The sequence below is a fragment of the Rhipicephalus microplus genome, chromosome 1 (assembly GCF_043290135.1).
Source record: "Rhipicephalus microplus isolate Deutch F79 chromosome 1, USDA_Rmic, whole genome shotgun sequence".
Classification (NCBI taxonomy): Eukaryota; Metazoa; Arthropoda; class Arachnida; order Ixodida; family Ixodidae; genus Rhipicephalus; species Rhipicephalus microplus.
In genome coordinates, this window is record NC_134700.1 from 6,868,108 (window position 1) to 6,895,195 (window position 27,088).

Sequence of the window (27,088 nt, forward strand, 5' to 3'; positions counted from 1 at the left end):
ATGTCAGCAACATCAATCGCCTCTTCGGCTATAAAGGAGCGACACCCTCGCGCGCCCAACTGTGGGCTCGGCGGCTGTGCCACGGGACAGTTGCCTAAGCTGCTACTTTTCAATATGCAGGTTAGTCGACCTTTGAGTCTTTACGCTAAGAAATCGAGCGACTTGTTTCTGGTACTGCTGCCGAGCCCCCAGTGTTTGTTATCCATTATTGTAGAGTGTATTGATGTCTTGTGTGCCTTGCTATTGCTGTCAGGCGACATTGAAACTAACCCCGGCCCGGAATCTAACGCTATACTAACCGAATTGCAAAAACTGTCAGCAGGGCAATCACAGCTAATAATCGAACTGAGGGGTTTAAAAACCGAACTCGCCGAAAATAGCAGCATAATAGGTGAACTTAGCAGAAGAATCAATATCGTTGAGAGCCACTGTCAACGCATCGAATCCCTGCAACAACAGGTCAAAACCATCACGTCTACTACTGCCGAGACAACCCAGGCAATCTCAGACATAGAAGCACGAATTGATGACGCCGAAAATCGAGCCCGCCGCAACAATCTAATCTTTTTCGGTATTCCCGACCCTGGCGCATCGGAATCTGCCTCTCAGATAGAAGAAAAAATCATTCGCCTTTGCTCAGATCAGTTGGGCTTAACTGTGAATCCCGACGAGATTGAGCGTGCGCATCGTCTCGGCCGCCACAATACTAGCCGTAACCGCCCCATAATTGCGAAATTTGCTCGCTTTAAAACCAAAGAAAAAATCCTGTCTAATGGACCCAAGCTCAAAGGCAGTAACTGCAGAATTGGTCAGGACTACTCCCGCGCAGTACAAAATGCCCGGAAACACCTTCTTGCTTTTGCAAAGGCGAAAGCTGTCGCCTTTTCTCTACGTTATAAAACCCTGTACATAGGATCCGCGAAGTATATGTACGATGACGCAGCGAAGCGTGTTAAAGAAATCAGATAGCAATTGCCACATCATCGACAGCCATCACAGCGCTCGATAACAATACGCCCAAGCACTGCTATTTCAGCAATTTTTACTAACATACGGAGTTTTCTTCCTAAACGCGACGTCGTATGTAATATTGCCCTATCGTCTGGGTGTAATTTGTTAATACTTACCGAAACATGGCTTACTGCCGACGTATCCGACGCAGAGGTTATGGATGACCTACCGGGCTTTCATGTTTTCCGCAAAGATCGTCAGAACTCCAGAGGTGGTGGTGTGCTCATTGCCGTCAGTGATACCTTGCCTTGCACCATTGTTCATACACCCAGTGATCTTGAAATACTATGGCTACCTTTCCGTTCCTCTCCTCATACTATTTTACTTGGTGTATGCTACCGCCCGCCGCGAACAGATACGGACTTCATTGAAAAGCTTAGCTGCGTCTTGAACACACTCACGACAAAATATATTAACGCTCAGATATTGTTCTTTGGGGATTTTAACTTCCCTCACATAAATTGGAATAGTAATCCGCCTTCATCAATGAGTAAAGCCGATAATGATTTCCTCGATCTCTGTTTTAACTTCAATTTAAGTCAGCTTGTGTTACAACCAACACGCGTTGCGCATGGCTCAGCCAGCGTTTTAGATCTTATACTAACCAATAGTCCAAATAGCCTATCTTCGATGTCTTACCTCCGCGAAATTAGCGACCATAAAATAATCCACGCAGTCTTTAGCTTTACCTTGCTGAAACGAGAATCGTGGAGGAAAACAATACGCTTATACGGCAAAGGCAACTACGATGCCATAAACAACGAACTTATCGCTTTTTACTCGACTTTTTGCACCGATTTTCACAGCCGCACACTTCATGCAAACTGGTCGATCTTCCAACAAAAGTTTACTGAGCTCGCCACCAACCACATTCCAGTTACTTCAGTACAAGCTAACCGCAATAAACCTTGGTTCAATAGGAAATTAAAATCTCTAGAAAATAAGAAAAAACGACTTTACCGATTCGCAAGGCAACAAAATTGTACCACGGCCTGGGAAAAATATTACGTAGCTGAGAAAGTTTACTTATCAGCTATACGTCATGACAAGCACTCCTTCTTTTATGACACCTTACCCTGTGTACTCAAGAGCAACCCCCAAAAATTCTGGCAAATTTTAAACCCCAAGCCACCTACTGCTGTTGTCATTACCGACCATAACGACATTGCGATTCCTGAGCAAGAATGTGCTGATGTATTTAACCTTGCTTTTTCATCTGTATTTACCACTGAACCTGATGCTCCTCTACCAGTGCCCCCACCCCCTGTCCAAGGTGTCATGCCAGCAATCCAATTCAGCGAACAAGGAATAATTGCCATAATTGAAAATCTTAAACTTTCATCAACTTCAGGGGCAGATGATATCAATACAAAACTGTTAAAAAACACCAAGAACATCTGCGCAGCCTATTTCAGAATTATTTTTGAGCAGTCCTTATCATCCGGTAGCATCCCCCTCTCCTGGAAGGAAGGGCAGGTCGTTCCAACCTTCAAATCAGGCAACAAAAGTTCTCCTCTCAACTATCGACCGATTTCCCTGACTAGTGTACCTTGCAAGATAATGGAGCACGTCATCTACACGCAAATCATGCAGTTTCTTGACAGGCACAACTTTTTTCACGCATCTCAACATGGATTCCGGAAGGGCCTCTCATGCGAAACGCAACTTGCCATGTTCATCCACGACTTGCACATCAACCTCGATACTAACAAACAGGTAGATGCCATTTTTCTTGATTACGCAAAAGCTTTTGATAAGTTACCCCACCAACGGCTGTTACTTAAGCTCTCTCAGTTGAATCTACATCCCGATATTTTCCATTGGATTAAGGAATTTCTTGCTAGCCGATCACAGTCAGTACATATCAATAATTCCATTTCCGCCCCCCTCCCTGTAACATCTGGCGTTCCACAGGGCAGCGTCTTAGGCCCTCTGCTGTTTCTTATTTATATAAATGACCTCCCTCTACATGTTTCCTCTCAAATCCGAATGTTCGCAGATGATTGTGTCATCTACCGTACAATCACTAACAATGCTGACCACGCTATTCTGCAAGAAGATCTCAACAATATTCAGGATTGGTGCAACGAATGGCTGATGACCCTCAACCCCAACAAATGCACGGTAGTATGTTTCACTCGCCGTCTTCAGCCATTATACACACCTTACACTATTGCTAACACTTCATTAGAAACAGTGGATACATTCAAGTACCTTGGTGTCACACTCTCACATGACTTAAACTGGTCGCCTCATATAGCATGCATTACCGCCTCGGCCAACCAAACCCTGGGATTTCTAAAACGCCACCTGCGTCATGCACCACGCCACGTAAAACTTCTAGCATATAAGTCACTCGTACTCCCGAAACTAGAATACGCTTCTCCCATATGGTCACCTCATCAAGCATGTCTTATCAATACCCTAGAAGCCATTCAGAATCGCGCAGTAAGGTTTATTCAATCGTCATATTCCTATAACATCAGCATATCATTACTAAAAACTCAGTCTGGTTTAAACACGCTATCATACCGGCGCCGCATTGATTCATTAATCCTTTTTCACAAGTTTTTCTACAGCTCGCTTCATCATTCCCCATATATTTTGGCCCCGCCACCGCGCACATCGCTGCGCACAGGGCACCACTTGCAAGTTTCTCGTCCACGCAGCCGCACTACAACATTTTCTGCATCTTTCTTTTGTCGATCATCAGTTGACTGGAACGGCCTGCCCCGCCATATCGTCGAAACCACCTGCTCATCATCATTTTCGGTAAAACTAAAATCTGCTGTTTTTCAATAAATGTATGTAGCCACTATTTTGTAAAAAAAAATGTGTGTTAACCCCACCCCTTATGTAATACCTCCAGTGCGAGGTCTTTAAGGAAAATAAAGTGAAGTGAAGTGAAGCAACACGGAACAAAGCACTGCTGAAAATTGGGACAGAGCGGCTGTCATACCATGTGTGCACTCTGTGTCCCATTGCCTCAAGAAATTAAAACAGCGTATCGTAACGCACAGTTTAAAAGAGTACTTCTATTTAACCAATGTAGGTAGGGCGAACTTGTGTCCGAAAATAATAAAACAGCTAGACTGAAATCTCATAGCAGTCGTGAAAGCTCACTACTTTTTCTTCTTTCCATGTTCTTTTTTTGTGTCCAGCTGGAGTTGCGCGCCTGGGTCCCACAGGCGCGTGTGCCGAAAACCATCCGGAGAGCATAAGTATCAACTAGTGCACGTAACTTGAAGTCATATTGTGTTATTGCCCCCCTTTCCAGAGTGCATCGTCCTGATGCTTGTGACAAACTGGTTGAATGGCGGTCATTTATAACATCCCGTCTTGGATGCACTTAACATCAAACAACTTTGTGTCCTCAATGTTTCATTGCCTGTCGTAATGTGGTTTCATCCTGACGACATGCACAGTTTACATGCAATGCTGCCATCGTGATAAAATATCCTTTCTCTCTGGCACAACTTTGTAGTTGAGCGAGCCGACGCAGCGGAGCGGTTTTCCCGATAGGCCACACATCAGTACAGGAATCCACACCCATGCTCTGTCTCCTGGTGCGTACTGGATGTCCTTTCGTCACAGATTGTATTGGTTTTTTGCTGCTATAGAATACGATATTGTGCCAGCTGTCTGGCTTCTTCTCCTCTTTGTATGTAGTCGTGAACATCATGGTCAATCTCGGACATCTCGTCAATAGGTTACATTGCATCTAAAGATGTCATTACCGTCCGGCCAAAAACAAGCTGGAATGGCGTCATCTGTGTTGCCTCTTGCAACGCCATGTTATAGGCAAATGTTGCATAGGGTAATATTTTATCCCAAGTACGGTGTTCTATATCCACGTACATCAACAACATATTAGCCATCGTTTTGTTCAGTCGCTTGGTAAGACCATTCGCCTGTGGATGATATGCCACCATTTTCCTATAACTGGTGTGCGTCAATTTCATGATAGACTTCGTCCGGTCAGCCGTAAATGCAGTTCCTGCCGCAGTACTATGTTAGAGACGAAGAATTTGGCTACTTCAACGGCTGATCCTCTAGCAAGAGCCACTGTTTCAGCATATCGGGTTAGATAGTCGGTCGAAACTATTATCTACCATTTTCCCGACGATGACATAGGAAATGGGCCCAGTAAGTCCAATTCCTCTTGCATAAATAGGGCCTCTGGTGGTTCTATGGGTTCAAGGAGACCTGGCTTTGACGATGGGGTTCTACAATTTTGGGAGTCCCGGCAAGTTCTGACATAGTGTTGTACAGAGCTGAGCAACTTCGGCCAGTAGTATTTAGTGTGGATGTGTGCTAACGTTCTGCTTACTCCTAAATGTCCAGCTGATGGATCGTCGTGCAAGGCTCCAAAATCTCTGGATGCATAAGTAAAGGAACGACAAGCAGGAATGTCGCTTATTGCTGTCAAAGTTCCTTTTATACAGAATGTTGTTTTGCAAGACGAACGCTGGTAAGCCGTGGGCAAAAGCTCGTGGGACATCGACAGACTGCCCTTGTAGGTACTTGATCAACAGAAGTAGCTCAGTGTCAGACTGCTAATGATGTGCCATCTCTGACGGAGTCACAGCTCCCAAGAAAGCAAGATCTTCACCGTCTTTGGTGGAAGTAGAAGCAGCAGGTTGAATCGAAACATGTGACAAGCAATCCGCATCACGTTGCTCGCGACCAGACTTATACACAAGCATAATACCCCACTCCTGCAATCGCAGGCACCATCGTGCAAGCTGCCCGAATGGGTCCTTGAGGTTAGCCAGCCAGCATAGCAAATGATCGTCGCTCATATCTTGAAAAGGCCTATTATATAAATACGGTCGAAGCTTGCCGATAGCCCATATCACAACAAGGCATTCTTTCTCGGTCACTGAGTAGTTCACCTCAGCTTTCGAAAGAGTGCGACTGGCATACGCAATGACTCGTTCTTGTCCGTTTCGCCACTGAATGAGTAGGGCTCCAAGACCTAAATTGCTTGCATCCGTGTGGATATTGGTTTCAGTTTCCTCGTCAAAATGCGCCAGAACAAGATCGCTTTGAAGACACTTCCGTACTTTATTGAAGGCATCCTCTTGTTGATCATGCCGTACGGAAGGCATGTCTTCTTTCGTAAGTCCTGTCAGCAGTTCAGCGATTCGTGAAAAAGTTTTTACGAACTGTCGGTAATAGACACAGAGACCTAACAATTCCCTAACAACTTTTTTGTCTGTAGGCTTCGAAAATTTTGCTACGGCCTTAATTTTTCCGGGGTCTGGGTGAACACCTTCAGCACTGATGACATGGTCGAGAAAAAGGAGCTCACAGATTCCAAAACGACAATTTCTGCAATTTTATTGTCAAGTACGCTCACTTCATAGCAGTGAGCCTGGCCCGGGGCCTTTCCATATGTTGCTCGAAGGTAGCAGAGATCGTCTAGATAAACAAGGTACATCGTCTAGATAAACAAGGCACAACTTCCATTTCAGACCGGAAAGCCCTTTGTCCATCAACCGTTGGAAGGTGGCGGGTGCTGAACAAAGGCCAAAGAGAAGAACCTTGAACTCTGTGACGTAGTGTCAGGTTTTGGGCCCAGGACCACTAGCCAAGAAACAATCGAGCCACGAGTGTACACACACATACACACAAAATATATTTACACGGAAAAAGCAACTATTAATGGACCATCTCTAACATAGTCTGTCAAATGCAGTTCTATGCAAAATCTCTCACTAAGTTAGAAGTCTCTCGCCGTTTTTTGATTGGGCTTGGACGCCGATCACTCTGGATGACGTGTCGTCTGCCCCGTTGACGTCTTCAACATGAGTTCGCCCACGCCATCTCACGGTCTTCTGCCGCAGTAGCAGCAGGAGGGTAGCGGTTGCTCGGAAGTTCCGCCCTGGAGCAACAGCTTTCAGTCGCCACGTTCGTCCCAGTAGCACACCTGGGTCGTGCCAGCCACCCGGAACGGCAGCAGGACCAGCAGCCCACAGCAAACCGGAACTCGTAACAAATCGGGACGGCAGCCGGAACAGCGGAACCTCGCCTAGTTCCTGGGCCAGTCACCCAGCAGGAGTTGAGGCCTCGTTCAATGGTTGTCCAGCTGTCAGGAACGACAGTCGGAACAGCAGCGGATCGCCTGGTCCCTGGGCCAGTCACCCAGCCGGAGTCCAGGACAGTACAGCACCTAGAGGACGTCTCCTAGTTCCCCGGACCGGTCGTCCAGCCAAGAACCGCCTGTCCTTGTCCGCTTCGCTGCTTCGAACGCTGTCACGCGCTTCCCGATCCTGTGCGCTCTTCTTTGTCATCTTCACCCTTCTGCCCATATTATCACAAACTCATAAAAACCACCCAGTGTCACAAACGCTGTCTTCTCGCAACCTTTTTCATGAACTTCTATCTGCCAATATCCACTTTTCAGATCCAGTGAGGAAAAATACCTTCCATTTTGCAGCCTATCCAGATAAACATCCCGTTTGGTTATGTCGTTGGGCTTCCGGTAATCAACACAGAAACGTAAGATTTGGTCTTTTTTTCTTCACAAGGACAACAGGTGATGCCCATGGACTTGACGAATGCTGAGTTACATCATCTTTGAGCATTTCTTTCCCTCGTTTACCAATAGTTTCTCTTGCTGACACACACTAGGGATGCTGGAATATTGGACACACTGACTCGTCGACAATGATGCCATGTTTGACTATAGGAGTGCGCCGAACTTTAGATGACAACAAGCAACATTCTGCAAACTTTTTACAAGGCCCCCGATTTGTTCTTTTTGACTTGGTAATAGCCTGGCAATGGCGGTTTCCTTTGCAATGTGCTGCACCTCATTTTTAAAGTTTGTGAACAAAACATCCGTATATCCTTCATGTAACTTAACAAGGCTTCGTGCCATGCAGATTTCTTTTGGGAGTAATAAGGCAGTGTTATTGTCAGCAAACCCTTCTAATTCACTGAATGCTTTGTTGGTTACTGCGGCAGATTTGCTCAACCTTGGCAGCACCATGACATCATCATCTGCAATAAAAGGTCGTATACGTTTTCTTCAGTTTCAAAGGTAGCAACAGCGTGCCTAGACAAGAATGAGACAAGATTCTTGCAAGTTAATCACAGTGCCATTAGCTCATAATAAATCCATGCCGATAATCAAGTCTCTTGAGCATTCCAATAGCACGATAAAGCTGGCGACATACATAAAGCCCCGTATTCCGACTTTTGCTGTGCATATTGCAGTTGGGTCGATAAGGTGCTCTCCTGCAATGCGAACCTTTTGTGCCTCCCAAGGAGTCAAAACTTTCTTCAGTGTTTTAGAAAACCTGCTACTTATCACTGAATAATCTATGCCTGTATCTACTAGTGCCATGATTTTGTAGCCGTCAACGAACACACGTAAACCAGAAGCAACGTCACTATCGAAGTACCAGTTTCCGAGTCGGTCGTCATTCAGAATCAGCGATAGAGGTTTTCTACGTTAGCATCAACAGCGGTTTAGCCTCCACAGGTTGCTGACTAGCTTTCCCGACACAGGCTTTGGGAATGAGACCTTTGGGAGCTTGTTGAAAGTCGGGACCTCGGCAACCTATACCTCTCCGTGGTCGTTGCTCGAGGCTGGTGTCATTGGAAGGCACTTGAGTTTTGATGACTCTACAGGTATACCTCGATTTCGAAGGGGCGCTCACTATTTCGTAGTCGAGGGGCATAGGCAGGAAAAGCACATACTCCTGCCCGACAGTAGTGGCGTGTCCGGCAGAGGTGACCAGCCTCCCCACAGTGGTAACAAAGCGGTATCCTGTCGAGAGTGCGCCAAACATCGCTCTTCTCAAGTCTCCTCTCGGCCGGTGGTTGCAGGGCACTCGGCGTCATTGGGTACTGCATAGCTGTAGCGGCCGTGACGTCTGCACGTTCTGGAGATTCTCGCAGTAGCACATCCGCATAGGTCATTCTCGGCTGCTGTTGTAGTGGAAGTTCTGGCTGTGTGCTTCTCGAAGGTTCCCGTACCACCTGCCTAACCTCTTCACGGATCATGTCGGCCAGAGACGAAAACATTGGAATGTTCTGGTCAAGGCGCTGCTTCTGGAGCTCTTCTCACACAACAGACAGCACTAGCTCGTGTAGTGCTTCCATGCTGTTTCCGAAGACTAGTGGCAATAGCACCGGGGAAGAGATGATCGCATCACGGTTGTACATCCTAGCTCATTACTCTAGCGTTCTTTCGATTGTAGTCACCTCAAAAAAAAAAAGTGAGTGATGGTGCGCGGCAGGCTCCGAATTAGTCCGGCAAACAGTTCTTGCTTCACGCCTCGCATCAGATAACGCAGCTTCCTGTCTTCGCTCATATTTGAATCCGCTCGGCGGAATAGGTGAGACATGTCTTTCACATGCATGGCCACATTTTTGTTATTGCGCTGATTTCTTGTCTGAAGCGCACCTTCAGCTCTCTCTTTGCGGTCTGTATTCATGAAAGCAGCCAGCAGCTCCCATCGAAAGTCATCCTATGACCGAAAGGCAGCTTTATGGTTTTCATACCACGTTCGTGCGCTATCTTGCAGCGCAAAGTAAACATTTCCAAGTTTGCGATCTGCCCGATATGCGTTAGCCTTTGCGGCACATTTTAAGTGTTCAAGTCAGTCCTCTGCGTCCTTGTAGCTGTCAACGTGGAAAGGCTTTGGTAACATTGACTGGTTCACTACAATGTCAGCTGGAGTGACCTCCAGTTGACACTGTAGTGATGTCAATTGCGTACCCATTCACAGCTGCTGAGGTTCAAAAGGAAGTCGACAAAAGTGAAAATTCAGGACCCTCACAATGTAGGGGTCGACTGCAGCGCTTATTAACAGGCATCAGCTCGTTGGATCCAAGTCGCTGTGGTTCTGGATTGTATTCCGACCCTCAAGATGGGCTTGGCATCACACCCAGCACTTCCACCAAATTTATAATGCACAGTTCAAAGAACACTTTCAAGTAACCAACGTAGGTAGGGCAAACTTGTGCCTGAGAATAATAAAACGGCTAGAACGAAACCTCCTAGCAGTCTTGAGAGCTCACTACCTCTTGTTTTCTCAGCGTTCTTTTTTTTGTGTCTAGCACGGGTCGCGCGCCACTGGGTCCTGCAGGTGCATGCACCGCGAACCATCCAAAGGGCGTATCAACTAGCACGCATAATTTGAAGTCACATTGTGTCACTATTAACATGAATGTTCTTTTCAGTGCTCCCAACAAATTGTTCTGGTACGCAAATAGGACCTGTCTCGTAAAGAGACGTGGAAAACAATGCATCATCAAATGCAGCTTGTTGACCTTGTGCAAGACGTGGTGTACCAGATCCCCTTGTCTGGTGGGGTGTAAGCGCTTGTTTAGGCATAGGCCAGATACCTAAACAACCGCTTACGTGAGCATGCCAATAATGTTCGTAATGGCAAAGATGGCTTCCTGGCGTGCACATGTAGGTACACTCTGTAGTTTCAAAGCACCACAGCTGTGGGTAAGCTCAAGAATGAGCAAGCGCGCATGACTAGCAAGAATGCACAGATCGTGCGAGAAAATAGTGCAAACCAGACATCGGTTCAGCCACTGTCTGACAGATACCTCTGCTTTTTAGAATGTGGGGGCTTGCGCAGCGGGCCACTGTTATGATTAGTGTTTTTCTTTTTTTTTTTATTGTGGCTTCCTGGGCAAGATTCTGTTTAGCGTCGCGTATCTTAGTAGCCAGGCTTCGGGGTGGTTGTTGCCAGACCGCCACCAGATTTGGCAGAGAAATTTGCCCCTGTAGTTGTGATTTCTTCGTGAGGGTTAGCCGTCGTTCGTGCAGCATTTCAGGAGTGTGTGAGTTACGCTGGCCATTTTAATTACCGGTATGGACATAAAACGCACGTTGTAGAAGTCGGGACGCATTCTGTTGCTGCGTGCGCTGCTCTGCGATTAAGACAGTATGTCTCAGAGTTAGGGGATTAACGACGCGTCATCCGCCAGCATTACTCGAGTGCGTGAGCAATGAGCTTGTTCACAAGTATGTGTGCAACGTTGGCTGTTTTAATTAACAGAATGATCCGCGCGTTGCAGAAGTCGGGGCCTGTTCTCTTGCTGCGTGTGCAGCTGTGGAATAGAGAGATCGCATCTCAGTATTAGGAACGAAAGAGAAACTGAATGAAGTCACAGCAACCAATGCGCTTCCCCCTCTTTTTTTTTTTTTTGCACAGCTGATCCTGCCATGTTGACCACACGCCATGACGGGGACGCTACGTTCCCCTAGCTGTGTTGGAACAAAACATATCGTTGGGACTCGTGTACATATTGTCACGTCGCTCCAGGGGTTGAAAGAACGTTTATTGAGGTCTGAGCAACAGGGCTCTTACCAAGCGAGTCGGTAGGGCTTGCTCACCAGGAAAGGGACACACACGCACATTTTTCTTTAGTAGTGTGAGCCTTCACCTTTGCATACAACCCACTAGGTGGCAATATTCCTCCTCCACAAAAAAAAAGGAGTGTGCCGATGCTGCAAAGTTATTGCAAACAAAACAAAGCAGCTTAAACAATGAAAAAGGACACTAATAGTCAAATGTTACACGCAAGCAGTTATCCAATGATGAGGCAACAGCAGTAACCCAAATAAAGCAAACACAGGAAAAGAGTTCTTTTAGGAGCGCGCAAAATACGGCTTCATGCGCATCACAAGAACTATGTCAGAGCTCGGTTGCCTTCGTAGTACTCATGTTGACGACGCAGTGTACTGAACCACTTCGTAGTTTACGTCACTCATGTGGCGCAGCAATTTATACAAACTGAAGTATCCGCTTAACAACTTTTCAGAGAGGCCACGGCGACGAACATGGGTCCAAACCCGAACTTGGTCTCCCGGGCCACAAAATACATCTTTGTGACGCTTGTTGTAAGGTCATGCATCGACCTGTTGCTGCTCACCAATGCGTAGCCAGGCGAACTGGCAAGTTTCCTCAGCACGCTCTGCAACTTCTTTGGCGTCAGTTGTTAATTGATCGGCGCCTTCACAAACAACCATAGCGTCCAGTATCATCTAAACTCCGCAGCTGTAGGGAAGAGGAAACGATAAAAATTATGTTGTTTCTTGAACGGTGGTGTTATAAGCGAACGTCACATAAGGCAAAATGCGATCCCATGTTTTGTGTTGTTCGTCGATATACATGGAGAATATGTTTGTGACTGTCTTATTTAGTCGCTCAATGAGCCCGTTGCTCTGCGGATGGTAAGCAGTCATCGTTCGACGCCTAGTGTTACTTAGTTAAAAAACTGCATCCATAAGCTGTGCAGTGAACGCTGTCCCTCTGTCAGTTATCACTGTAAATAGAGCACCGTGGCACAGAACAATGTGGCCAATAAAGAATGGCACTATCTCAGGAGCCGTGGCTCATGTCAGATAGCATAGCATGTCAGATAGTCAGCTGCAATAATGACCCATTTGTTGCCATCTGTCGATAAGGAAAATGGGCCAAGAATGCCCACGCCGACTTAGTCAAATGGCTTGTAGGGTGGATCAATTGGTTTAAGTAATCCAGCCGGCTTGCTGGGTGGTAACTTTTGACGCTGCCCCCCAACATTCACCACGACGCTTTTAACGTACTGCTTCACGCTTGCCGAAAGTCCGAGCCAGTAATACCTCTCGCTCACTCTCGTTCGTGACTAACCTAGATGACCAGATGTGGGCTCGTCGTGACACGTGGAGAGCACTTCATCCCGCATATCCTTCGGAACGACGAAGAGGTAAGCGCGGCTCAAAGAATGGGCGTTTTCCCTGTACAGGACATTATCTCGGAGGCAGAGACACGTCACGACGTGAAATAGATGGCGAGGTATAACAACGCTACGACCCTCTAAATAGTCGATGAGCGGTCAAATTTTTTCATCCTCTTGCTGCCGTCTGCTCAAGTCTGATGAGCTAAAAGTGGCTAGAAAACCATCATCGTTCTTTTCTATCTGACTAAATGCATGGGTGCATGCGACAGTGAATCAGCGTCTTCATGCTTCCGTCGAGACTTATGGACGATGGTCATATCAAATTCCTGTAGACGCAAGCTTCACAGGGCCAGTCGTCCTGAGGGATCCCATATAGAGGAACGAGACAAGACGGTGACGGAGGAGGCTATACCATGGTCGCAGCTCTTTATTGGGACGCGGGCAAAGAGAAAAACCAAGCGGTTGCGGCTGACGCGTCCAGCAGGGCCAAGAGCCAGAGCATTCTGAATTCCACGTGGCTCGCGCATCATGAGCCACACGGCTCTCATCTTCTTTTGCGCGTCTTCCGCAGCGCTACATAAGGCCCGCTCCTAGGGCGTTGCGCGAATGAAAAGAAAAATACATGTTTAAAAAGAAACTAAAGAAACAAATGCTATATACATGTACGACAGTCCGTATAATGTCCGGTGAGAGGTCCAGAGAAAGTCTGTGGTCAGCTGAACTGGTAATTGAAATGCTCCGGGGGTCGAGGCTGAAAGTCTCGTTGTGGACGAGGAGCCCCGGGTGCCCCAAAACAGGCTCGGGATAGGAACAGAACCTTGTAAGCAGAAGACGTTGGCCACAGCGCTGAGGACGATGCCCCATGGTGCCTTCGTTCACATATCCAGGGCTGCCCGACTCTGGACGAGAGTTCATGACTGTGTGTTCTACTCAAGCACATAGCATGTCGACAGAAAGTGTCGTGAACTTTGACGTCACAGACTACAATAATGAAGAGGTCCTCGGAAGTCTCCCAACACTGGCCCGGAGAAGCCGGTACTACTGCTTCCTTTAACTGCCACTGCTGAAAGCAGGTGTCCAGGTCCGACCGTGAACAGAAGCTGACTGATAGGCGACTCGGGAAGGCATTCGTTGGGACCAGCGTTATGGCCCGTTCAAGACAGTCCAGGCGCTGCGTCTACGTCATGCGAAGGGTGCCAATCATCAGTGTCGAACTGTAAAGTGCTGTTCTCTGAGTAGTCATGCAGCAAGTCTGTAGGTTGAGAAGTTAGGGGGGGGAGAGGAAGGACACTATTCTGTCGTGCCGAGCATCTTGACTTCGCCGGAAGGTCGGCGGTGAAGTTGCTTGTCAGGGGAATCGTTCTCGGAGTCTTGACGGCTGGTGGAAGATCCCGAACCTAGGAATTCCAACCCGTATACATGTGGTGGATGGTCATGTTGAATGAATGGTGATGTCTTCAGAATCGGTGGCTGAGCAGCATGCGAGATGTGGTCCACTGGAGATTTCACGGAATGTGGAATTACAGCCACCGTCGAGTCTGCAGTGTCATAGCTGCCACTTCTCATCGCTGAGTGGGAACACGCATAGATGGCCGGCGTGGACTCTGGAGTACCATTCTTCCGTGTGGGCTGGTCGTTGATTCTAGGAACTCGGACTTCCTCGTTATGTTGGCCCGGCGTAGTATGGCAAGCGCTCGAGAGACGCCGTGAGGTTGAGTCATGCACTGTGTGGCTAGAGTCCTGTGGCGGGCTCTGCTTAGTGGTGTCGCGGGCTTCCACAGGTGTTAGCACAGGCATGCACTCTCCAGGCCAATGAGCTGGCTTGGCTGAGGTCGTTGAACTGCTAGGGCAGAGAGCGCAGCGGAGCAGGTTTCTGCAGTGAATTCGATGGTGACAGGGTAGCGGCCAGTGTCGAATCTATAATTGAGAGAAGTGGCAAAACCAGCACGCCGGATGCAAAAGCCCTGGGCTGCAGGGTTGGGAGCCTCCCAAATGACGGGTCAATTGGCGCGGAAGGGCGGTCTCCATCACCTGTGTGGCCAGTTGTTGCCGGCAGGGGAGTGGTCTGGACTGGCTGTGATGCGGGACGCGTCTTGAAAGGTGCTGCGGTGTCGCTTCAGGTCAGGTGGGTATACATACTCGAAGACCTCAAACATAAATTCCTGGAGCCAGATACTGTTGAGCTTCAGGGCCGCCTCGAACTCCACAAACCATCTTTCAATGGAAGCAGCACGGAACGGTGGCAGTGGGGGGTCGAAATGCGGCCTCCAACTGTCGGCTGGCTGGTACATGGCCATGGAACTGGGTAGCAGCGGTGCACCGCTGGTCACTGGTTCTTGCGTACAAGGTCACTATTTGTAGAGGAACGAGACAAGACGGTGGCGGAGGATGCCATGCCGTGGTCGCAGCTCTTTATTGGGACGCGAGCGAAAAGAAAAACTTAGCGGTTACAGCTGACACGTCCATTGGGGCCAAGAGCAAGAGCCTTTTGAATTCCACGTGGCTCGCGCGTCACAAGCCACACGGCTCTCATCTTCTTTTGCATGTCTTCCGCAGTGCTACACACGTATGTTCACCAACCAGCAAAGGGCACGGTGGTCCGTTACCACTTTTAATGGACGACCATAGAGGTACGGGCGAAACTTGGTGATCCCCAATACTACTGCGAGGCACTTTTTCTTTGTGGTCATGTAATTCACCTCGATACGGGACAGTGAGCGGCTGGCATAGACTGACTCGTTCTTTGCCGTGTTGATGATGGACGAGAACTGTGCCGAGGCCGATGTTACAGGCATCAGTGTGCACCTCTGTGTCAACATCATGTCAAAATGCGCAAGAGCGGGGGCTGACTGCATCCGCTGTCGTAGTTCGGCAAAAGCAGCCTGTTCCTCGATAGCCTATACAAACGGTGTGTCGTCTCGTGTAAGGCAGGTCAAGGATTCCGTTATCTTCAAAAACCTTCTAATAAATCGTCAATAGTAGGTGCACAAGCCCAGAAAGTGCCGAACAGCCTTTTTGTCTGTAGGAGGCGAAAACACGGCTACAGAGGCAAGTTTGTCGGGATCACGTTCATTACTTGGCCAAGGAACTTGAGCTCTTCCTAACTAAAGTGACACTTCTCCGGTTTGAGTGTGAGATCTGCTGATTGAATAGCCTCTAGCACACTCCCGAGGCAGTGAAGATGTTGCCGGAATGTTTCAGAAAAAACTACTACATCATCAAGGTATACGAGACAATTCTGCCACTTCAGACCAGTAAGCACAGTGTCCATCATTCGCTGGAAAGTTGCAGACGCTGAACACAAACGAAAAGAAAGGACTCGAAATTCATACAGGCCGTTAAGGGTCACAAAGGCTGTTTTCTCACTCGTCAAAGTCAATCTGCCAGTACCCACTTTTTAATCCAAAGAGGAAAATTAATGAACGCGGCGTAAGCTGTTCACGAGTCGTCGATGCGTGGCAGCAAGTACATGTCCTTCTGGTAACGCTGCTCAGCTTCTGGTAATCGACGCAAAAGCATAGCGGTCCATCTTTCTTTTTAACTAGGATGACCGGAGAGGACCACACGTTGTTGGAAGGCTCGATGATGCTGTTGTCAAGCACTTCTCGAACTTGGGTACGAATGGCTTCTGGTTCCTTCAGTGGCACGCGGTAAGACTGCTGGTGTACTGTGCGGGCATCGTTGTAAGTGATGATTCTGTGCCTAGTGATCGAAGTCTGGCGCACCTTGGAGGAAGTGGTGAAGCACGACTTGAATTCAAGCAATAGTTTTCGCAGTGCTCTTTGGTTTTATGGTGAGTGGTCAGAAATAATATCGATACTGTTTAGAGACGTATCGGTGGCCTCCACTGCGTCCGATGTGAAGCAGGTGGGAACGGTTGCTAATTCATCTGCAAATGCTAACGAAGTTCCACAGAAAAGGTGTCGGTGTTTGTTACTGAAATTTGTAACCAGCAGTTGTGATCGGCCATCACAGAGCTGTATGATACTCCTAGCCACACAAATACCTTGAGTCAGCACGTGTTCGAAATTACTTTCTGCAATCTCTTCACCATTTTGCAATCCACAGCATGTGGCGTCCACTATAAACACTGGCTCTTGGCTTGCTCGCCATAGCGAGGACACGCACGCACTTCTTTTTTTTAGTGGTGCGAGCCTTCGCCTTGGGCTACGGCCCACTACTAGAAGAAGGTGGCAATATGAAGAACAAACATGCCAAGGCTGGCTAATTGGGGTACGTCGAATATGCTACAGCTATATATGCCTGAAAGGCTGCTTTATCGCTGCAGTTGGAGCAAATTAAGCGCGTACCTGAAATGGGACAAAATGGGACGAAGAAAAGGGTCTTTCATCTTGGGGCATGTGATGACAAAGTACGTCTCGACAGGCAAAAAAGGAGCCTTGGCCCTGCCTACCGTGTGTCCCATGGAACTGGGACAGCTAGCTGTTTCCTGCAACCACTGCACCTGAATTGTTGCTCTGCTCGCTTTTTTGCCGGGGCGATTGCAGGTGACGACTCACCACATCATAAATCACCTGGATTAAGCCGAGGTCCTAGCCGATTCCCAAGTATTCAGATGTCGGCAGCCACCCCTGTGCTGTTCCGGCTGCCCAATGTCCAACTGCCCCTCGAAACGATTAATTGCACAGCTGCGCACACAGCAAGAGAACGCAGCCCGACTTCTGTAACGTGCGGTTCATTCCGTTCATTAAAACGGCCAATGTCACACACGCACTTGCAAGCAAATTCAACGCACTCGCAAAATGCATGGTGCACGACGCGTCGTTGATTCCCTAACTCTGAGACACGATTTCTTAATTGCACAGCAGTGCACAAAGCAAGCGAACGCGTCCCGACTTCTGCAACACGTGTTTTACATTCATTCCGTTAAATAAAACAGCCAACATCTCTCATGCACTCGCGAAATGCATCGCGGACGACAACAAACCCCCGCGAAGATATCACTAGGGGGCCAATTTCTCTGCCAAATCTGGCGGCAGTCTGGCCACAACCACCCCAAAGTCTGCCAACTGAGATATGCAAAGTTAACGCCACCCCTAGAAAGATGCCTACGACATCACAGGCTTTCCCATGGGGACGGGAGGTTCCTCGTGGTTCAGTACTTTCTCCGCGAGGAGCGCTCGCAGCAGACACTACTACTTCCGTTGGATTCGGAAGTGACGCCATCACTGGGGCACAATAGGTGGATAGCAAAATCGTGGCTCACGCAATAGATTGTGGCCTATGGTGCCCGCCTGCACCTATTTCCGGTTCGAGGCGTCATGATGCCGTGCGGACATTTTTGCCAGTGCCAGCGTTTTTAGCATGTTCCACCTTGCACTCGTGGTGCCATTTTCTTATAAATTGCTGCGTAATACTTTGGAGTACTATGCAGCATGATTTAATAACAAATGCAATCTTTATGAGATAATCATAATTGTGCGAGCAGTCATTTTTTATTGAAGTGGCTTGCACCTCCGGACACAAGCTTGTTTTGCAGCGAAGGTTATGTTGCGCATGTTTTGTCACATACAAAGATTCCTGATGATCACGGGATCACGAAATATCCATTCACTTGTTTTCATGTTGCTCACGTCCCCTAAGATATTTCATTTACTTTTTGCTGGCAAAGATACCATTCAGGGCTCAATATAGCGAATGGCCATAGTAATGTGTTTCGAACGCCATAAACGAAACGTGCTTGTAGTTTTCTGGCTTTTTTTTTTTACGCCTCTATTTATCTCTCTAAATGAGGTGTCATCCCTCACATGCTCAAACAATGTTTTTCAATGCATGCAAAATTATTCACACTCAGCGTACAGTTTTGCAAGACAGCCTTCAAGGCTATGTGTCAGGGTATAACATGACTTATCCGCACTACGTGCTTGCAAGTCTGACATAACAGAGACGCCATATCATGCTACTCATTGCTTCAAAAGAGACTTTGATCGTTGTTTGTCACACAATACTATTATGTGAGTGGCGGTATTGTTCTGTGGGCTTTTTACGCACTCACCTGCTTTAATCAATTTGACAGACATTTAGCGTTTCAGAATTACAATAGAAGTATTTTGTATCGGCATACTTGATCGTGCAAAGTACGCGCATGTATGTAGACATCGTACATATGTTGACATATGACAGCATTTGAGCATATCTGTGAGTGATACTGATGTGGTCACGGTAAGTGTATGCGCTCGAAAATACTAAATTGAGGTGATTCTGCAATATGTTACTGCATGTTTCAAAGCATAACCGCAGCTGTGCTCATAACCCATATCTCCACATTCCTCGTTTTTGCCCATGTTCACCTCCCGCTTCGTTCCCTGAAATGTGCAAAATACTATCAATTCATTAACAAAACAGAATTGAACACAATCATCGAACAAGCAGCAGCAAAAGCGTCACAGAATTGCGCATATTTCCTCCCCGATTACACTGCGCAGCAGGCACCTTAGAGCAGCGAAGAGATAGGCCTCGAACCACAAGTACCATAGCAGACAACGCACCATTTTGCTATCCACCTATAGTGTCTGTCGCCTTGCCTTGGAGACAGCAGTAAACATTGCTTTTATCTCAGAGGCTGCAAGGTTTAAGGCAACCGCTGTAGCAAGCGCTCGACACCGACACTGTTTAGAATTAGAAGGGGGCTCAGTGGCTTGCAGAAAAACACAAACAGGATAGAAAGGCAGCTGCGAAATTTGGGAACCATCTAAACTCCCAAAGAAATGAGACAAGCGAGAGCAGAGGTTTATAACTACAGCTCAAAGTGCTAGGCTAGAAGGGGACAAAGTTATTGAATATATAAAAACAAGGGTGACAGAAAAATTTCAACAAAAAAGCCGCCACAACAGACAAGGATGCACCACAACAGACAAGGATGGATTAAGTGGTGCAATGGCTCCATTTTCACGAGAGTGGGAAAGGGCTGAGAAGAGGGTTCCTAGTAGTACATCAATAGGCCCAGATCGCATTCAAGTTATGCTGATAAAGACATTAGGTCCGAAGTCTAAGCAGGCTTTGAGAGAGGCAGTGAGCAGAACTATAATCGATGGTGAAGTCCCTGATGTATAGAAACTTAGCAGGATGAGCATGATTTATAAAGGAGAGGGGGACAAAGATGACATAAACAACTACCGTTCTATAACAGTTACTTCAGTGGTCTACAGGCTGGTGATGCAGATTGTAAAGGAAAGACTTGTAGGCATGAATCGAGGATGAGAGGTGCTGGGGGAACTGCAGAATGGGTTTCGGAAACACAGGAGGTTGGAAGACAATCTGTTCTCACTGACGCAGTGCATCGAAAAAGCAGAAAAAGAACACAGGCCCCTGTGGCTAGCATTTTTGGATATCAAGAGAGCGTACGATAGCGTGGTTCAAGAGGACTTGTGGGGAATACTGGACACACTAGATCTGGGAGATGGAGTCACTAATCTTTTAAAGGATGTCTATAAAAGTAACAAGGTTGTTATCAAGTGGGAAAAACAGGTACCCAAGCCCACAGAGGAGAAACGGGGGCTTAGGCAGGGGTGTCCTCTGTCACCATTGTTATTCATTATGTACCTACAAGGATTACAGGCCAAATTAGAGGGAAATGGATTGGCTTCAACCTTTCTTTCATCAAACAAGGAAAACTCAATGAACGGGCACTACCAAAACTGATGTACGCAGATGATATAGCGCTAAGAACCGACAAGGAAAATTTGCAGATTGATGGACATCTGCGGTCATGAAGGAGATAGGTTAGATTCCAGATTCAGTAAGGAAAAATCAGCAATCATGATTTTTAATGATAATGGAGGTAGTGAGCCTAGAATACAGGAGGTCATGCTAGAGATAACAGATAAATACAAATATCTGGGCGTATGGATAAGCAATGGGACCGAGTACTTAGGTGAACACGAAATATATGTGACGACTAAATGTAACAGGAATGCAGCAGTGATGAAAAATTGGGCACTGTGGAATTACAATAGATATGATGTTGTGAGAGGAATATGGAAAGGGGTCACGGTTCCTGGTCTGACGTTCGACAATGCAGTCTTGTGCAAGAGATCAGATGTTCAAGCAAGATTGGAAATTAAGCAACGTGGAATAGGTAGGCTTGCTTTAGGAGCTCACAGGAGTACACCAAATCAGGGAGTACAAGGTGACATGAGATGGACATCATTTGAGGGCAGGGAAGCTAGCAGCAAGATAAAATTTGAGAAGCGATTGAGAGAAATGGGGGAGGAGCGTTGGGCTAGGAAGGTTTCCAGCTACTTTACATGAAGAATGTCGATACAAAATGGAGGAAGCGAACCAGAAAATTGATGAGTAAATACTTAGAAAAGAGAGGGGGCCAAAGCATGAAGAACTATCAGTTAGGAAGAAGGTGAAGAAAACGGAGACCGATATGTGAATAAGTGACATGATTAAGAAGTCCGCACTAGAAATCTACCAAACTTTTAAGCAGGAAATTGCCAAGGAAAGGATCTGTGATAATACTCGGGGTAGTTCTCTACTGTTAGAGGCCAGGACGGGAGTACTGCGAACCAAGGCATATCGGGCCAAATACGAAGGGGTAGACACGGTATGCAGTGCATGTGGAGAGGAGGAGAAAACTGCCGAACACTTGATAACGTTCTGTAATGTGCTTCACGCAATATTTCAGGATGATGGCGCGGAGTTTTTCAAAGCACTGGGGTTTAGGGACAGGGAGGGCAAAATAGACCTTAAGCGGGTAGAACTAACTAGAAGGATGTTATCTGATTGGTAGCCAAAGTCAAGGCACGAGTGAAAATTAAACCCTTCCCTGCAAAGTACCAGTCCTCAACTTCACTATTTAAAGGGGGAAAAAACGTAAATCTAGTTGTTGGTTCACTAAGTATTACGGCTAGGTGGAGTTAGCCACCGCCCGGTCTAAAAAGTACAGCCACATCAATCCATCCATCCTAAAGTGTACAGCCATATTAATCCATCCACCCATCGTTTGGGCAGAGGAGGAGGAAAGAACAGAAGAGGGCCGGGAACCAGGTTTTCGGCTCAGGTCGCGGGCATTTTTCTAGAGGAGGCGTTAGAGACGCCAAACCGTAGAGTTATTATACAGACTTTCTATATTAACTTTATGTGCCAAACAGAACCTTGCCGTTTCCTGTCACTAAATGGTTTCCCGGTTCTTTTTTGTTAAGTGTTCACGCAAGTATTTATAATGTGGTATCATGCACATAAAAAATTGCATGTGAAATACAGCGCTTGCCCTGAGCGTTTTCTTTTCATAGCCATGACTTTTTTGTTTCATTTAGCGCTGTTTATCTTACGTTTGAAATGACCCGGCAGCGTTCTTTTCTTTTCAGTTCGCCTATGCACAGCAAGCTGTCAATGCTACACGACAGAAGTAAAAGCGACATTCTGTTTCGATGGAGTTACACCAGCAGCTCTTTGTGCCATGTAGCCACTTCCTAAAGAGCGATCGCTGCTGTCCCTGAACAAAAGAAACCCGGCGTCACAAAAACACCTCGAGATGGGAGGCCATGAGTGCAAAGAAGCGGCACTCACCTTGACGGCCGACATGGGTGCAAATTGTTGTCCTCCCTGGCCTTACATGAAGCCCCAGCAGGGGGTTCCCGTTTGGGGATTCTCACGACGAGTCTCGCCAGGCGACATGTCCACAATCACCGGCTTTGTAAATTACGAAGTTTCAAGGAATGCTCTACGAAACAACAGAACACCTATATACTACCATTAGAAAACATTCATTCAATCCGGACGGAAAAACTAATGACGATGCCGATACAACGCAATATGAATGTCGGCGCTTGCCATTCTAGACGAAACTCGATTTCGAGCCTGCGAAAGTGTGAACTTAGCTGACTCACAAACACATATAACACAAAAAAATTGAGCCGCAAAATATCAACGATCTAGAAGAAAGGCAAGCGCCTACTTATTGTGAAGAATCTAGCCTAAGAAGAGGTTTTCTAAGGCTTTTTTGATCTAGGGATCTTCGATGGTGGCGCTGTTACGTCGCAGCGGTCTTGTGCATAAGGTCAGAAGCTCAAGCAAGATTAGAAATTCAGCAACGTGGAATAGGTAGGCTTACTTTAGGAGCTCACGGGAATACACCAAATCAGGGAGTACAAGGTGACATGGGTTGTACATCATTTGAGAGCAGGGAAGCTAACAGCAAGATAAAATTTGAGAACGATTGAGAGAAATGGGGGAGGAGCGTTGGGCTGGGAAGGTTTTTAGGTACTTATACGTGAAGAATGTCGTACAAAATAGAGGAAGCGGATCAGAAAGTTCACGGGTAAATAATTAGAAAACAGCGGGGGTCCTAACCAAAAGGAAATATCAGTTAAGAAGAAGGTGAAGGAAAGGGAGACTGACATGTGCATGATTAAGAAGCCCGCAATAGAAATTTGTCGAACTCTTAAGCAGGAAATTGCCAAGGAAATGATCTTGATATAAGGGAGTTTTAGTGCTGGGTACGCATTTTCTTGGGGCCTTGCGGGCTTGGGAGCGCGCGACGTTGCGTGCACAACCCATACTATAGTGCCTAGAATATACTGGCTAGTGTGCGGAGCGCGCGCATTCCGTACGAGAGAGGGTGGCCCCGCACGTGATGACTGCGCGCGGTGGCCGCAAGTGGCGCTGCCGGACGAGTGGGTGCATGAGAGCCGCCAAGCTCCTGTCGTCCCATGCTTTGCTCAGCGTTTGACAGTTGTCAGTGTTTGACCTGTTGTAGTGTCAAGTTTGTCGTCGCAAAATGTGGGCAGCAACGTCCTGAGATGTTGAAGGCTAAGCGGCAATGCAAAGAAAGGACGTGTTTTGTGCCGCTGTGCCGAAGCGGATATCGTTCGAACGAGGAAAAGGTGTCTTTGTTCACCGCACCGACGGACCCAGCACGGCTTGCAGAATGGGAGAGCAAAATCAACAGGGCAGACAGGAGACTGACGCCGAAGGCTGTCGTGTGTGAAAGACATTTTGAGAGTGGCTACATCGAACGATATTTTCAGACTACGGTGAACGCCCGAGACAAGCCACGTCTGAAGCCCGATGCTGTCCCTACGGTCTTCGAAGATTATCCGACACATCTTGTACCTAAAAAGGCGGTGAAACGAAAGGTGAGAAACATTTGCGACCAAGAACCGGCACCTAAACAACAGAAGCGAAATGTCGAGCTGGCGGACCCTGAGTAACCACAAGGGTGTGCTTGCAGACCACGGGATGGTTGTGCTGTTTCAACCCTACACCGGTAAGTTGTTTTAAAAAGAGACTACTGTCAAACACATGACATAAGTAACATGGTAATCTTGCACCATCAATGTTCTTGCCCATTTTTTAGGGAGTTGGACACAAATACTTGGCGTTTTTGCCTCGAAAGGCAATGTTCAAGCAGCTACACTTGCAAAAATCATAGTAGAGTGCACCGTTCTGGCTGAACGAGCGGGCTTGTATGTTGACTCCGTGACCTGTGACGGGGCCAGCTGGAATCGCAGCATGTGGCGGATCTTTGGCATACATGGTGAGCAAATTATTAATTTCACTCACTTAGCATTGTCGGCCTGTGTGTAGGCATAATGGGCATCTGGAAAGCAATGTTTTTGCTACTTGAAATTTTCATGTAGTCATCTAAGAAGCTCTCTTCATCTATTGTGTAATTAGAAGCTGTAATTAGAAGCTCTTAAAATGTGTATAAATTATAGGTGGAAACAAATTCATAACAGAGAATTGCGTATATTCAGATTTCTTGCCAATATATTCAAAAGCTTAAAGTTAGAGGTCCTGCACTCCTGCTACCGTGATTAAGATTTCTAAAATGTGCTGCTCTGTGAAACTCAATTAAAATTCTGTAAGTGAAGCCTACATTGTGTCTTTCTCACGCTGGCTTTCAAAAGTCTTGTTCTCGCATCATTTCATACTTGACTAATGCACAAAATATGTTTTTATAGGTTCTGCTATTCACCTGAGGAGCAGCACGAAAAAAAAAAAGCTTTGAAGCCTGGTAATCCAGATAAAATGTTCCTGGGCAGACAAAAGGCTGAATCCGAAGGCTGTCGTGTGAGAAAAGCATTCTGAGAGTGACTCCATCGAAATACTTTTTCGGATTAGGGTGAACGGTGTCGGTAATGAAATCGCCGTTTAGGCAAAATTTCAAATATTATTTATCTAAAAAATTGAAAATACCTTTTTGAATTTCATTCACACAGTTTTTCTCCCATGTCAACGTCGGACTCTCTTTCCAACAACGTTTTGAGTATCATGTATCATATGCGGTGAGTGTCAGACTATTCATTGGCATGTTATCATTCTTTGTTTTCACTCGAATCCTAATGGCATGCAGGCTAAGAGGTAAAGGTTTTAGGGTCTTCTGTGATAATTCTTGCTCTCAAGAACAAAGCACAATTTAAAAAATAACTCTGGTGGTTATACTGTCAATGAGTTTTAAAATAAATTTCTTTGCGTACTGCAACCACTTTGAGCATCTATCTATCTATCGAATCGCCTACGTCCGGGTGCCCTCACGATCATCCCCTTAACTTAGGGTCTTCGAAATACTTTGCAAGAAGAGCCGAATGTTCGTGAAACGCCAATGCTGGTTCCAGTGTTCACTATCCAATTTCTTGCATATATTTAGCGCCACTTCATAATGTTTCACCTAATATAAAATTACAACAGAGTCACCTTGCGTAGCATTGATTCCCAAGTTACGTGGGATCTGCGTCTCTTTTTTTTTTTTTTTTTGCAGGCAAGTAGCAGATGGCGAAATGTATGCCACGAAATGATCTTCATTCTGGTATTGCAAAACGCCAGTACTGTGAAAGCAATAGAGTAGTTCTTATACAATAAAGCATTATGTAAAAAAAAACACTCCGAAAATGCAGCAAAATAATAGTTGGCCTCGCGCGGCTCGGCCTCCTCTAGGAGGATATATATAAATTTATATATATCCTCCTAGGGCCTCCTGCACGCTTCGCGGCGCTTGCGGAGCGCAATTGAACACAAATGATGATGATTAAAGGCCTCCCCTTTGAATCGGGGTGACGGCATGCGCCATCTAGCCTACCTTAATAGTTCGAGTTTAAATTCTGCCCTCAACTCGGGTGTCTTTTTAATTTTGCCCAGCCGCTACTCTTGGCTGGGATGTTATTTTATCGACTTCTCTGCTTTTCCTCTACCAATACTCCAGCCGCTGCTTAGTAATACCAGAGTCCTTCAATAGGACTCTGGTAATACCTACTGCTGACCAGTTAATGCTTCCATCAACCGCGAAGCCCAGCGCCTCAGGAAGTGCGACCTTCCCCCCATTTCTATCCGGCTGAATCTTTTGACATTCCATGACTATGTGGTCGATTGTTTCTTTATTTATGCCACATCCAACACATGTCTCATCCTGTGACGAATATTTGCTCCTGTAAGTTAGAGTTCTCAAGCAGCCAGCCCGCGCCTCAAAGAGCAACGCACTACCTTTATTGTTGTCATAAAAGTTCTCTCTCCGGATCTCTTGTTTGCTTGCCTTGTAGATTCCCAGCGACCCCTTCTTTTCCATCCTCTCTTTCCACATGAGTGTCTCTGTTTCCCTCACTTGCTTTTTAACTGGCCCCCTTTGTTTATTTGCCGCGGTCAAGTTATATTTAGTCGCCAGCTTTCGCGTCCTCTTCCGCCATTTAGTGTCCACACTTTTCAGGTACAGGTATCTGTGCACTCTGGCTGCCCAGTTCTTCTCATCTAAATGTCTAAGTCGTTCCTCAAACCGTATTTTACTTTGTGCTTCCCTCGCCTCAAATGAAGCCCAATCCATATCGCCTTGTACAGCCTCGTTTGTAGTCTTACTGTGAGCTCCCAGAGCTAACCTGCCGACTGCCTTTTGGTTAACCTCCAGCCCCGACAAGATATCTGAGTGGCACCCACTCGCACAGCAGCGCACCATGCGGGCGCTGCCGGCAGTCATCAGCTGCGGGGCCATCTCCTAGCTAGAGGTGTGCGCCGAGGCGATTTTGACCGGCGGCGGCGTGGGGGTCGTTCAGAGTCGGCGGCGGCGGCGTCGTCGGCGCACGCCGGTTATTTCATCGGCGGCGGCGCGCGGCCAATTTTCATCGGCGGCGCGGAAACCGAAACTAAAAATTCAAAAGGTTCTTCTGCCACAGGTTACTGAATTAGTTGAAATTCAGGGATTTTCATCGAAATAGCACTAATGACACTACACAGATGTGTCGACATCACGATGAATGCAAAGCGTTTTGTAAAATAGTTTTTATTTCGCTTTCATAATAAAATACGCGTATTTCAATATATGTCCATGTTCTACCACGAATGTGCAGCACTTTGCTTGTTTTTTTATTTAAGATGCAGCAGTTTGTTTCTGTTACTGGCTACGTCATACTTCATGAAACCTTCT

The 27,088-nt window shown here is 46.8% G+C and overlaps 1 protein-coding gene across 11 annotated transcripts in view; it reads right to left on the reverse strand.

The window, feature by feature from the left end:
- The window catches only part of gwl (serine/threonine-protein kinase greatwall), a 517,662-nt gene extending 494,522 nt beyond the window's left edge, over positions 1-23,140 (reverse strand). For all 11 annotated transcript variants that reach the window (XR_012884867.1, XR_012884871.1, XM_037429392.2 and 8 more), the window contains exon 1: positions 22,246-23,140. Coding sequence is in view for 9 of the 11 variants with exons in the window: in XM_037429392.2 (XP_037285289.2) it covers positions 22,246-22,260 (15 nt within the window). In the remaining 2 variants the exon portion in view is untranslated. The remainder of the gene's footprint in view (positions 1-22,245) is intronic.
- Between the last annotated feature and the right edge of the window lie 3,948 nt (positions 23,141-27,088).